A 12,507-nucleotide genomic window follows, 5' to 3' on the forward strand; every position below is an offset into this window, starting at 1 on the left:
GGGCGCGCGAGTTATAGTTAGCAGAACTAACTATAACGGAGGGATTTCTATGGTTTTGTACGAGTGAAATGGCCAGCTAACTATAACACCCCTGAAACCTATGGTTTTTTCTGTGAAAATAAATATATATATATATATATATTCTTTTTATTTTGTATTTTGCACCATCTATTTCACGGTGCCTTTTGAATTCAGCATGCCAAAATACAATGAAAACTGCCCCATTGTCTGTACCATCCATCATCCATTTGTGCGAATGACCTTCCTTTTGAAGAGGAAGTGTTTTCTGACTTTGTGACTCACAGTCCAACAAAGGAAAGATGTGTCAACAAGGCTCAGTCATTTCTGGATGAAGCAGCCCTCAGGGAGCCTGAGCACTGGATGTTTCTGGGTGTGGAGAACCAAAGATGGAAAATGAAATTATACTTCAGGATAGCTTTCAAGCACTCACCGCAAGATCTGCTTCTGGTGAGTATGTGGGAACAACGAACGTTTCCATCAGTTTCATATCTCCTGCTTTGTGGGTTTTGTTTTTCTGAAATAGTTTATTTTCAGAACCTTGTTTTATTGTCTATATTTTTACGTCACTGAAGGAATGACGTTTGTGAGACACACGTAAGTCTGCTTTCATTGGCGGAAAGTTTTCAGTGCATTGCTAAATAATGTTCATTGTAATTGAACATGGTGAGTGTATGCAGACTTTTTACAAGCAAATCTACATTTTGAATGATAAGTGTATGTGGGAACTTTTTCTGCACGTTTACAGTTCAAGTGTCGCAAAGTTTCAATGTCTATGAAAATGTTGAAAAGCATAAAACTTGCCAATGTTGCAAGTATGTGTAGGAATGTGTGAGTGTGTGTGTGTGTGTGCGTGCGTGTGTTGGTGTGCGTGCGTGCGTGCGTGCATGCGTGCGTGTGATGAATCGGTGCCAACTGAATGGGCCTCAGCATGAGGTCCCCACACTTTGGAGAGGGAACTCTCTCCGGCTCGTGCCTCTGCACTGAGGGTCGCCTCAGAAAAAAAAGAATAACCTTCAGAACCGTGAATACTTGGCATAAATGCGTTCTTGCCTTGATCGTTGAGTCGGGAGGCCCTGAGGAGGGTCTGATAAGTCTGTGTCAGTTATGTCGTCATGAGCCCAGAATAAAAGACAAAACAGTCACATTTAATGTAAAACAGGAGGGGTGGAGAGAGAGAGAGAGATATATATATATCTATAGAGAGAGAGAGAGAGAAAAGAGAGAGAGTGGAGAGAGAGAGATGAGAGAGAGAGTGGAGAGGGAGAGAGAGAGAAAAGAGAGAGAGAGAGAGCGAAAGATATAGAGAGAGAGAAGAGAGAGAGAGAAAGAGAGAAGAGAGAGAGAGGGAGCGAGAGAGAGAAAGAGAGAGAGAGAGATTAAGAGACAGAAGAGAGAAGAGAGAGAGAGAGAAAGAGAGAGAAGAGATAGAGAGAGAGAAGAGAGAGAGAGAGAGAAGAGATAGAGAGAGAAGAGATAGAGTGAGAATGAGAGAGGAGAGAGAGATAGAGACAGAGAGAGAAAGAGAGAGAAGAGAGAGAGAATGAGAGAGAAGAGAGAGAGAGAGAAAGAGAGAGAAGAGAGAGAGAAAGAGAGAGAAGAGAGAGAGAGAAAGAGCGAGAGAGGAGAGAGGAAAGAGAGAGAGAGAAAGAGAGAGAAGAGAGAGAGAGAGAAATAGAGAGAAGAGAGAGAGAGAGAGAGAGAGAGAAGAGAGATAGTGGAGAGAGAGAGAGAGAGAAAGAGAAGAGAGAGAAAGAGAGAGAAGAGAGAGAGAAAGAGAGAGAGAGGAAGAGAGAGAGAGGGAGAAAGAGAGAGAAAGAAAGAGAGAGAAGAGAGAGAGAGAGAGAAAGAAAGAGAGAGAAGAGAGAGTGAGAGAGAAAGAGAGAGAGAGAGAGAGTGAGAAGAGAGAGAGAGAGAGAGACAGAGAGACAGAGATTGAAGAGAGAGAGAGAAGAGAGAAAGAGAGAGAGAGAAATAGAGAGAGAGAGAGAGAAGAGAGAGAGAATAGAGAAAAAGAGAGAGAGAAGAGAGTGAGAAGAGAGAGAGAAGGAGAGAGAGAGTGAAGAGAGCGAGAGAGAGTAGAAGCCCCTGCAAGGTAAAGGGAGAGAGAGAGAGAGAGAGGAGAGAGAGAGAGAGAGAAGAGAGAGAGAGAATAGAGAAATAGAGAGAGAGAGAAGAGAGAGAGAGAAGGAGAGAGAGAGAGAGAAGAGAGAGAGAGAGAGAGAGCAGAGAGAGAGAAAGAGAGGAAGAGAGACAAGAGAGAGAGCGAAAGAGAGACAGAAAAGTGAGAGAGAGAGAGAGAGAGAGATCCATCTAGTGGCTGAATTTCAAAATGAAGCCAGATAACCTGGAGTCAATACCAGTTTTTATGCTTGTCCAAATTGTGTGATCCTAGACAAACATTTTACTTCACAGAGCCTCCTTCTTCTTCATTATCACACATAAGAGCATTTTTAAATACTTCAGCTCAGCATGTACGTGACTTGCCTCTTAGTTCACTAATGGCGTTATCGTTAGAGAGTGCGTCAATAATGTTTCTAAGTTCATCATTAAAAACTACCACTTTTATTAAATGCTATCTACACAGTGATATAATCTGATGTACTAAGGTGAAACACATGTGCATGTTTAAGAAATACGGGGCATATTATCAAGGACGGCGTTAAAATTATCGCCGGTTTAGCGACAGAAAACTGCTGCTAAAGCAGCGATAATGGGCTTGATAATATGCCAGTGAGAATTCCAATAGAAGCCTGGTGTGAACATGGGCTTCTATTGGAATTCTCCAGGGCATATTATCAAGCCCATTATCGCTGCTTTAGCAGCAGTTTTCTGCTGCTAAACCAGCGAAAATTTTAACGCCGTCCTTGATAATATGCCCCAACCTTTTTTTAATTTTGGAGAGACAATATCATATTTTTACATATTATTTGATGAAGGATATACAAACCAAATGTTTTTCATGGCTTGACTCATGAATGAGCCAAACTCAGATTCTTGGTTCAGCTTTCCCTATCAATTTGCTGACGCACCCACCTCTATTTGCGACTCAGAATTAGTGTGTGGGGCAGTCAGCTACTTTAAAAAATGATATTTAAAAGGCAAGGACTGGAAACATGGAGCCCTACCTACCTATAGTCATCGATTCGATAATTCTGCCATCACGGCTTCTTGTAGCAGAGATGAAGAAGTGTAGTGCATGCCATCAAAATACATTCAACATAAGTGATATCAGAACAGAGACTCAAGGCCGATGTGTTGTACATGACTGTAGTCATGAGTTCCCATGGAGAACTTCTTGACCCAGGTGTGATGGCCAGGGGTTAGCTTTAGTGGGGTTGTTTGGGGTATGACACCTCCAAATGCATTCTTGACTTGGTAGTTGGGTCTCGGGGTCCTCAGTGGGTTTTGTTATGCCTTTGTCAGTTTTTCTCATCATTCTCAATTTACTTAAGGATTTTAACTCGTTCATTTCTTGGAGCAGAAACATAAATATTAATTTACAGTGGCTGGTTTACAAAAAAAGTGGTAAATCTGCACCCGAAGTATTAATTGAATATGTGTAAATCTCCTACTGTTTGGGATTCACAGACATTGGCATTGGTAGGCTTGGAAAACTGCGCCACTATAAAGTTTCTAGGAATACTACTGGCAATCAATTAATCAATCAATCATGGGTTTGTTGAGTGCGACTACTCACCCGTAAGGGTCTCAAGGCGCTGGGGAGGGGAGGGAGGTGCATGATCCAGTTCATCAAGGTGGAGGTATATCGAAGAGCCATGTTTTGAGGTTCCTCGTGAAGATGGGGAGTATGTAACCTGTCTGAGGTGGAGCGCTAGGGCGTTCCAGGCTCTGGCCGCGAGGAAGGAGAAGGAGCGGCCTCCCGATCTGGACTTCCTGGTGCAGGCCACCGTGGCATAGGAGAGCTGGGCTGATCGTAGGGTCCTTTGGGGGCCGTGGAATTCGAGTCGGCTGTGCAGGTATGCTGGTCCGTTGTTGTGGAGGACTTTGTGTGCCTAGGTGAGAATCTTGAAGGTGATTCTAGCCTTGATGGGGAGCCAATGTCGTGTGCGCTGTTGCTGGGAGATGTGGCAATTTCTTGGCAGGTTGAGAACCAGTCTTGCGGCGGCGTTCTGGATGTTTTGTAGCTTACGGTGAGGTTTTTGTTTATTCCAACATGGAGTGCGTTGCCTTTGTCAAGTCTGCTGATGACGAGGGCGTGGGTGACGGTCTTTCTGTGTTCGAGGGGGATCCATTTGAAGGTATTGCTTAGGAGGGGGAGGGTGTGGAAGCAGGAGTCTGCGACGGAGTTGATCTGGCGGTCCATTTTGAGTTCGGAGTCCAGGATGACTCTGAGGTTGCGTGCATGGTCCGTAGGGGTGGGTGGGCTTCAGAGGGCAGGGGGCCACCGGGTATGGTTCCAGACGTCGGGGTGTGGTCCCATGATGAGTACTTCTGTTTTGTCAGAATTCAGTTGTAGGCAGATGATTTTCATCCATTTGGCGACTGTTTCCATGCCTTCTTAAAATTTGTGTTTGGCTGTGTTGGGTTCCTGGATAGGGAGAAGATGAGTTGGGTGTCGTCTGTGTATGAAACAATGTTGAGTCTGTGGGTTCTGATGATGGGGGTGAGCAGAGCCATGTAGACATTGAACAGCGTGGGGCTGAGGAAGGATCCCTGGGGGACTCCGCAGGTGGTTGGTGTAGGGTCCGAGAGCAAAGGATGGAGTCTGACCCGCTGCGTTTTGCCGGAGAGGAAGGAGTGGATCCAGTAGCGGGCCTTGTCCCAGATCCCTGCGTCGTCAAGTCTGTGAGTTAGGGTGCGGTGAGAGACTGTGTCGAAGGTCGCTGAGAGTTCGAGGAGGATGAGGGCTACTGTCTCTCCTCTGTCCAGGAGGAAGCAGATGTTGTCTGTTGCAGCAAGGAGGGCGGTTTCTGTGCTGTGTTTTTTTCTCAAAGCCGGATTGGGAGGAGTGGGGGATGTTGTGCTCTTCGTCTTTGACGAAGGTGGCGAGTTGGCTGTTGAAGGCTTTCTCCATGATTTTCCCTGGGAACGGGAGCAGGGAGATGGGTCTGTAGTTTTTGAGGTCAGAGAGGTCCGCTGAGGGCTTCTTCAGGAGGTGGTTGATCTTGGTGTGCTTCCAGTCATCAGGGAAGGAGGCGTTCGCTAGGGAGCGGTTGATGGTGTGGTGAAGCATGTGTGCGATGGTGTCGGCGGCTCTGTTGAAGATGTGGTGGGGTCAGGGGTCCGTGTGGGCCCTGGAGTGGATTGACTTCATTGCCTTCAGTGTGTCTTCATTGGTGAGGGCTGTCCAACTGTCGATCGCTGGCTTTAGGGTGTTGGGGGTGGTTGGTGAGGGTTCAGTGTGTTGGCTATCTTCGCCAAAGTTGTCGTAGATGTTCTTCATTTTGTGGTGGAAGAAGGTGCTGTGTTGGTCATAGAGGTCTCGTGAGGGAGGGATGTCTGTAAACTCGCTGGTGGGTTGGGCGAACTACTTGATGATGCTGAAAAGTTCTTTGCCCTTGTGCGCGTCTGTGGAGATTCTGTCTTTGATCGCTCTTTTTCTCATATTTTTGATGAGTTGGTGGTGTGCGTTGGGAACGGCTCTGAAGTTGTTGTGGGCTTCTGTAGATTTGGAGTTCCTCCAGGCCTTTTCGAGGTGGCGGCATGTACGTCTGGACTCTCGAAGTTCGGTGGTAAACCATCTGGCTTTCTTGGCGTGTGTGTTGTTCTTCTTGAAGGGGGCTATGGTGTTGGCGCTGTCGGAGATCCATCTATGCAGAGTTAAGGCTGCGGTGTTGGGGTCGTCGTCTTCCATGATGGTTGGGGTGGAGTTGCCGAGTGAGGAGGTGAGCTGGTCGTCAATGATTTTGGTCCAGTTTCTTCGTGGGAGCAGGTGCTGGGTTCTGTGGATGGTGGGTGTTCTGAAGGTGAAGTGAATGCATCGATGGTCTGTCCACGGGAGTTCGGTGGTGTGACTGAAGGTGATGGAGTTACCTGCTGTAAAGAGGGGGTCGAGGGTGTGTCCTGCTGAGTGCGTAGGTTCGGTCATAATCTGGTGGAGTCCTATGTTGTGGAGGTTGTCCAAGAGGGATGTGGTGTTGGGGTCTAGTTGGTTGTCAAGGTGGAAATTGAGGTTTCCCAGCAAGGTGTAGTTGGTGGACGCAGTGGCTTGCAGGGAGATGATGTCTGTGATGGAGTTGGTGAATGGTCCACAGGGTTGGGAGGGTCGGTAGATGAGGGTTCCTCAGAGGGTGGAGTTGGGGCTGGCCTGTATCTTGAAGTGTAGGTGTTCCATCATTTTGGAGCATAGCGATTCCCCCTACAGGGTGGCTGGTGCGGTCCTTCCGGGAGATCTTGCATCCTTGGGAAATGGCGATCAAACACCCAAAGGTGGTGGGATGAATGCTTGCAAATAGTCTAACCAGTGGCAATCGCTCAGAATAACATTCCAATCCATTGTTTTTCACCTACCTTGCCACTTCTAGAGGCCCACCTAATGCAAATCAGTACTGACCCTGTCCCTCATGGAAACAGTCCATCCAGAAGATTGTTCATCTCACCTCTGCACCCTGCAGTCCACTTCTCTTTCATTTGGGGCATTTGGGATTTGCACTCCCCCCAAATCTCACTGACTAAGCTACTCACCTCCTCATCGCTCCTCATTTTGGCACTCAATACAAAGGAGGCCCCAATAAATACAATGTAGCACTGAAGGAGTATGCAGTTCCTATAGGGTGGGGAAAGAAGAGAAGGAGGCTAGGTTGGTCAACACCCTTACTCAGTAGTGGAGTGTTTGTGTCTCCCAGTTTGGGAAGTCCTCACACACCCATTTGGGTGTCATGCCTCATTTTGGCAGTCACAGCCAGTGCAGGGAAGAGCGGTGGGTTGGGGTGGGGCATGGCAGGGGGGAGGAAGTCGACAGACAACGGAATAGGGAAAATAAAATAAAAAAATAACCAAAACCACTTACCTTGCTCGTCGCATCGCTGAGTCACCTTTGAAGTGAGCTCAAGGTAAGTGGTTTTATTTTTTATTTTTTTATTTTCTCTATTCCGTCGTCTGTCGATTTCTTCTCCCCCCCCCACAGTGCCCCAGCCCCACTACTCTTACCTGCACTGGCCATGACTGCATCTTGCTGGCAGCTTTCAGCCACTGCAGTCCATAGGTGAAAAAGAACGGTCACCGTGAACCCAGTAATTCTGATGGAAACAGCAAGCAGCAACTCTTTGTCACTGGCTCCATCAGAATGAAAAGAAACCCAAGAAAAACATCAAAATCAAAGCCAATTTCTCGCTCTTCTGAGTAGCATTTTGTAGCAAAGCAGCCATTCTTGTCATGGGAAAATACCGGCCTTTTTCAGCATGGGTAATTTATAGCACCAAGAAAATGCATCATATTGTCTTTTGATGCAGTTCCATGAAAAGGAAACAGGACGTAAGTGGGGCAATTCGTCTCCAAGGGCTTTTGAAACACTTCAAAACAAATGTAAGGAACTAAGGGGCATATTCACAAGCACCTATCACCACAACAACTTCACTTTCAGTGACGTTGGGATGGCGATGGGGGCCTTGCCTTATTTACAAGACAGTGTTAAGCCACTTAACGTGGCTTAATGCTGCTGTGTAATAAGGCACCCTTTCATGCTGAATTTAGCGTGAAAGGGGAGGGCAATGGGTGTTGTGGTGGGCATTCCACCGCAACAACCATTGATTCTGACGCAGGCCCCTATTTACAAGCGCAGGGTAAATAGGAGGCAGCTCCAATATTAAGACCAGGGTAAACCTGGTCTTAAACAGGCGAAACGGGAAGAAATGCTTTATATCGCCTTGTTTTAGCTGTTTCCATGTGTGCTGCCTTGTGCAGCACACATAAAAACATCAAATTGCCAATGATTGTTTATGTACAGGAAGGTCCCCTTCCTGCAAATAAACAAGCACGTTTGGGGGCCCCTAGATGCAGCCAACTGAGATCACAATAGTCCTTCCTTTCCTTTCATCCACCATCAACCATCAGCAATTTTTAACAGTCGAAAAAAAGCTCTATCATGACAGCTCTAAATAGCATTTTCCTCCTTGGGTTCCATAAATTTCCAAACCCCCTGAAAGTTTTTGATTGCGTCAACCCTTTTTGCATAGTCCTCTTCAAATGTACTTGTGTTGCCATTCTAGATATGTGGACCTTTGCTTGTCCTCCAATTCTGCAGAATCAAGGATCGTGTCACTAAAGAGGTGACAGACTCTACATCTCTGACAAGTTACGTTTTTTGGATGTTGGAGGTATGTATTCAGGGAAGTGGTGATCTTTCAATCTAGCCATATCTTCCACCACTCTAGGAACACTTGCCTGCTCAACTGAAACAGCGTTGCCTTTTACAGACTGATGAAACTGTTTAAAACTGGATGGCATGGCTTGGATGGCAGAGCCGATGGCTGCCTGATCCCTCCTCTCTGTCTACCACGGAGACTACGCGCTGAGTTTCCAGTGTAACTGGGACCGTGAACAGCCTAGAAAACCAGGCTCCTGATCCGGTTGTCGCGCTGCTCCTGTGGATGCTACCGGTGATCGAGAAATAACCTTGTTTATAGCCTAACCAATGCCCATAAGTCTACTGAGCAAGTAGTGCGTCAGCCCAAAATGGCAAATGCGGTGTAGCTCCAACGGCGATAACGATGAGGGGTTATAATATTGCCCGATTGCCTTCCCGAGCGCTTGATCCTTCATGTTCTATCCGGTCTCAATCTCCGCTGAGGTACTTTATTTGCTACAGCTCTATAATACTGCTTTTTTACACTTACGGTAATCTTTTGCTGATGCTGCCTGACTCCATAATGGCGGTGTTAGTGCGATACTGGGAGGGGTTCACCTTTCTCTTACAGGGATGCAGTGCAGAGAATGATTATCTGGGCAAATACTTGCTGAGTGTAATATCGCTGAATATTACCAGCGTCAACATGCACAAGGATATTGTTATTGCGGTGACTCACAATGCGTGTGGCCTGACCATAAGATGGTGCCCATGTTAACTATCTCTGCAACTATGATCAGCCCAATTTAATTGATGTCAACTACATCATGCTGGGGGACACATGCCCAACAGGATCAGCCTTTCATCAGTTTGCCCTGCAATGCGTTAGTGCCCTCTATAATTTGAATTGTGCCCAGTTTATAGAGAGATGTTCTTTATGTGCCAATACTGCAAACATTAAACATTAAACTTTTTACTGGACTTCCAACCAAACATCTGTGGAGCTTCATTGCTGGTTATGGGACAAAAAATCAACTTTACATGCCTACAGTTGCTCTGAACACTCATGTTATATTTCATGGCTTGTCTGCCCTTGCTGCAGGCTCTAGATAGGAAGGGTCTTTTAAGGGTAGGCAGGCTTTGTACACGCTATGTACGTACACAGGCAACAAGTTAACCACCTAAGAGTCAGCCTTTCCTACCACAATAATTAATAACAAGCCTGTGGGCAATCTCGATGGAGTTCCACGCCTCCGTACACACCTGAGGTTCCGACTCCTGGCTCCTCCCCCTCCTCAAGGTTGTGAGGCTGAGGCGGATGGCGGCGGTAGACGCTAAGCGTTTTTGCTGATTACTAATTGCTGATGGAATTAGCCTTTTGGATTTGTTCACAGCGGCTTTTTCCTCCATTTTCCTCGGCTACCGGTGGTTGAATATATGCGGTTTCGTGGCATCGGCATCGGTGATTTCTATGGGCTAAGCGGAGCGGGGCAGAGAGGAGCCGCCTCTGTTTCCAAATTCTTAGCAGCTGGGATCGGGTGTTGGAGAAGGCACCGGTCCGTGTGGGGCTCTGCATCTGCTCCGCATAGGATTTCGGACGCCAGGGGCTGCTGCACATGGTGAACTGCATATGGTGAGTCTCGCCTCTGTTTGGATTAAGGAGAGCTGCTGTGGCTTACAGACCCCGTGGTGTAGGGAGATTTGCTGAGGAAAGTCGTCAATTGCTGGGACATTTAGACCTAGGAGGAAAGGTCGAATTCCAGTTACTCCAGGCATCACTTAATTCACTTAATTCACCGCTGTCTCTCTTTCATCAGCATGGGGAAGTTACTCAATACACGTAAGGCAAAAGCCCTCTGCATACAGGCTAGAGAAACAAAAAACGCTGCCAAATTATTAAATAAATATGATAACAGCGATAAAGGCGACGTAAAGGAAAAAAGCAACAGCACTGGGAGCTCAGAGGAATTGGAGGAGTCTTTCGCGGAATCTCTAACTCCGATCTAGATTCCGGATTTAGAGAACTCTCACAGTGTAGAGGTAGTTCGCTCTCCCTTTACTCAGGATGCCATATCTAAGCAAGATAGATTTATGGATGTGCTAAAAGGGGCTAAACCATTTCCTCTTTTTGATAAAAAAAAATGCAGCACTTTGTCAGGGCACCTCCGCTTAAATATCTTCCTCTTCCTCAACTACTCAACCCCCAGACTTACTGCATAAGCCTAACCTTTCGGCATCCTCTACAACTTTGACATCCCTGCTCAAAGAAAATTCTTTGGTATCCGTGATGAAAAATACGGATGCCGCTCAGAAAGAGGTTCTGATCTCGGAAAACATGGACATGGTTATACCTTTGGCTGATAAGCCACCAAATACTTCTGCTGATTTGGTCCCCAATGTTAATCTCCTTAGTCCTCTGTTAGATCTGGACACTGAAACTGAGACTGTGGGGGTAATTCAGATATCAGTCAAAGATGTGTTGAATTTAATTCTTGATGAGGTCCGCGAATTAAAGAGGTTTCAAAAATCCGAGTTGGCTTTAATCAATCAGCGATTGGAAAAAATGGAGGACCTTTTCTCTACATTCCCTGGCCGTCTTCAAGAAGCCGAAACTCGCATTTCTAATTTGGAGGACCAAATGAATGAGGTTAAAAAAGATGCGAGTAGGATTTCTTTCACAACACGCTCACTAGAAACCAAATTGAATGACTTGGAGAACTATAATCGTCGATCGAACCTTCGCATCGTGGGGGTTCCGGAAGGCCTTGAAGGATCCACTACGCTGCAATGGGCCACCTCTTTTCTAAAACAAAAAGTGATCCCCAATCATGAGGGCGATCTGACAATTACGGGTGCACATCGAGTTCCTGCCCAGCCTTTTTTGAATTCTTCTCTTCCTCGAACAATCTTATTAAACTTTTCAGACATACGGATAAAAGAGACTATACTTTCTATGGCGATTCAGCAAAGACAATTCTTTGTTAACGAAACTGTAAAATGTCGTATTTTTTCCGATATGTCTGCCTCTGCTGCACGGAGAAGAAAAGAGTTTGTCCAAATGTTACAGTTGTTTAAAGCCAAAGGGGCCCAAGCTACGATAGCGCAACAATCTAAGCTTAAAGTCTTAGTGAAAGGCAAATTCTTTATGATATCTGATATAGCAGCAGCACATGATCTGCTTAAGGAGATTTCGGCCTCTCAAACAAGTTAGAATATGAGGGGTTTATGACGGGTCGTTTGTATGGCTTCAGGATATTATAGGTCATTACGTTGACAGGGGTTAATTAATTGGATGGCTGGGGGGGGGGTAGAGATCAAAGGAGTACGGGGACCCAGGGGTGCTAACTGGTCACCCCAATGAAGTGGGGTAGGTTCCTGTGGTCCACGTGGGAGGAGGGTGAGGAAGTAGGGCCACTGGAGGGTTGGGTTTGCGGGGATGAGGGTGGTGATGGGTGGGATAAAACAAAAAGTGAAGTTGATGGTGTCAAGTTATGTTTATTTACTTATGTTTTGATTCAAAGTGCCAGAGTGTATACAATGGGTAAGGGGAGGTCTGATGATAACTGTCTTCAATTAGTTAAATTAAGATTTCAATGTCTAATAAGGAGAGTTTGAAATTGTTTTCTCTTAATGTTAATGGTTTAAATAATATTAAGAAAAGGCGAGCTGTGGAAATGTGGATTAAGGCAGAAAATCCCTCCGTAATTCTGTTACAGGAGACTCATATTCCCTCTTCTAAGATAGATGAGATCTCAATGTTTAAATCATGGGCTTCGTTTCGGTGTTTCGCATCATGTGATGAATCTAAACGAGGGGTGGCGATATTTTTAAATAAGAATATACATGCTGAAATTATTCATTCAGAAGAGGGAGGCTCAGGGCGTTGGTGCTGGGTCTCATGTAGAGTCAAAAGCAGACAGAGACCCTTTTATTTTGTAAGCTGTTATGGACCACTAAATGATGATTCCAATATGTTTGAAGATATGTTCTAATCCTTATTAATGGTGTCAGGGGACATTGTCATCGGTGGCGATTTTAACGTTTTGATGGATCCCATACTGGACTCAACGTCTCAATCAAAAAAACAACTCAAACCTAAAGTTTCCCAAACTATTTCTAATTATAAAAGATTATTGGATCTCTCTGATCATTGGCGTCTAGATAATCCCTCTAAAAGAGAATATACTTGCTGGTCGGGCAGATTTAAGTCTTCATCTTGCATTGATTTTTTTCTAGCCTCA

At 45.7% G+C, this 12,507-nt stretch overlaps 1 protein-coding gene across 2 annotated transcripts in view; it reads left to right on the forward strand.

Moving 5' to 3' along the window:
* Positions 1 to 337: 337 nt before the first annotated feature.
* LOC146863398 (uncharacterized) overlaps positions 338 to 12,507 on the forward strand; it is a 689,894-nt gene continuing 677,724 nt past the window's right edge. For both annotated transcript variants that reach the window (XM_085642823.1, XM_085642822.1), the window contains exon 1: positions 338 to 468. In XM_085642823.1, coding sequence (XP_085498949.1) covers positions 408 to 468 — 61 coding nt within the window. In that variant the 5' untranslated portion in view covers positions 338 to 407. The remainder of the gene's footprint in view (positions 469 to 12,507) is intronic.

This window comes from Triturus cristatus, chromosome 2_2, assembly GCF_964204655.1.
Source record: "Triturus cristatus chromosome 2_2, aTriCri1.1, whole genome shotgun sequence".
NCBI lineage: Eukaryota > Metazoa > Chordata > Amphibia > Caudata > Salamandridae > Triturus > Triturus cristatus.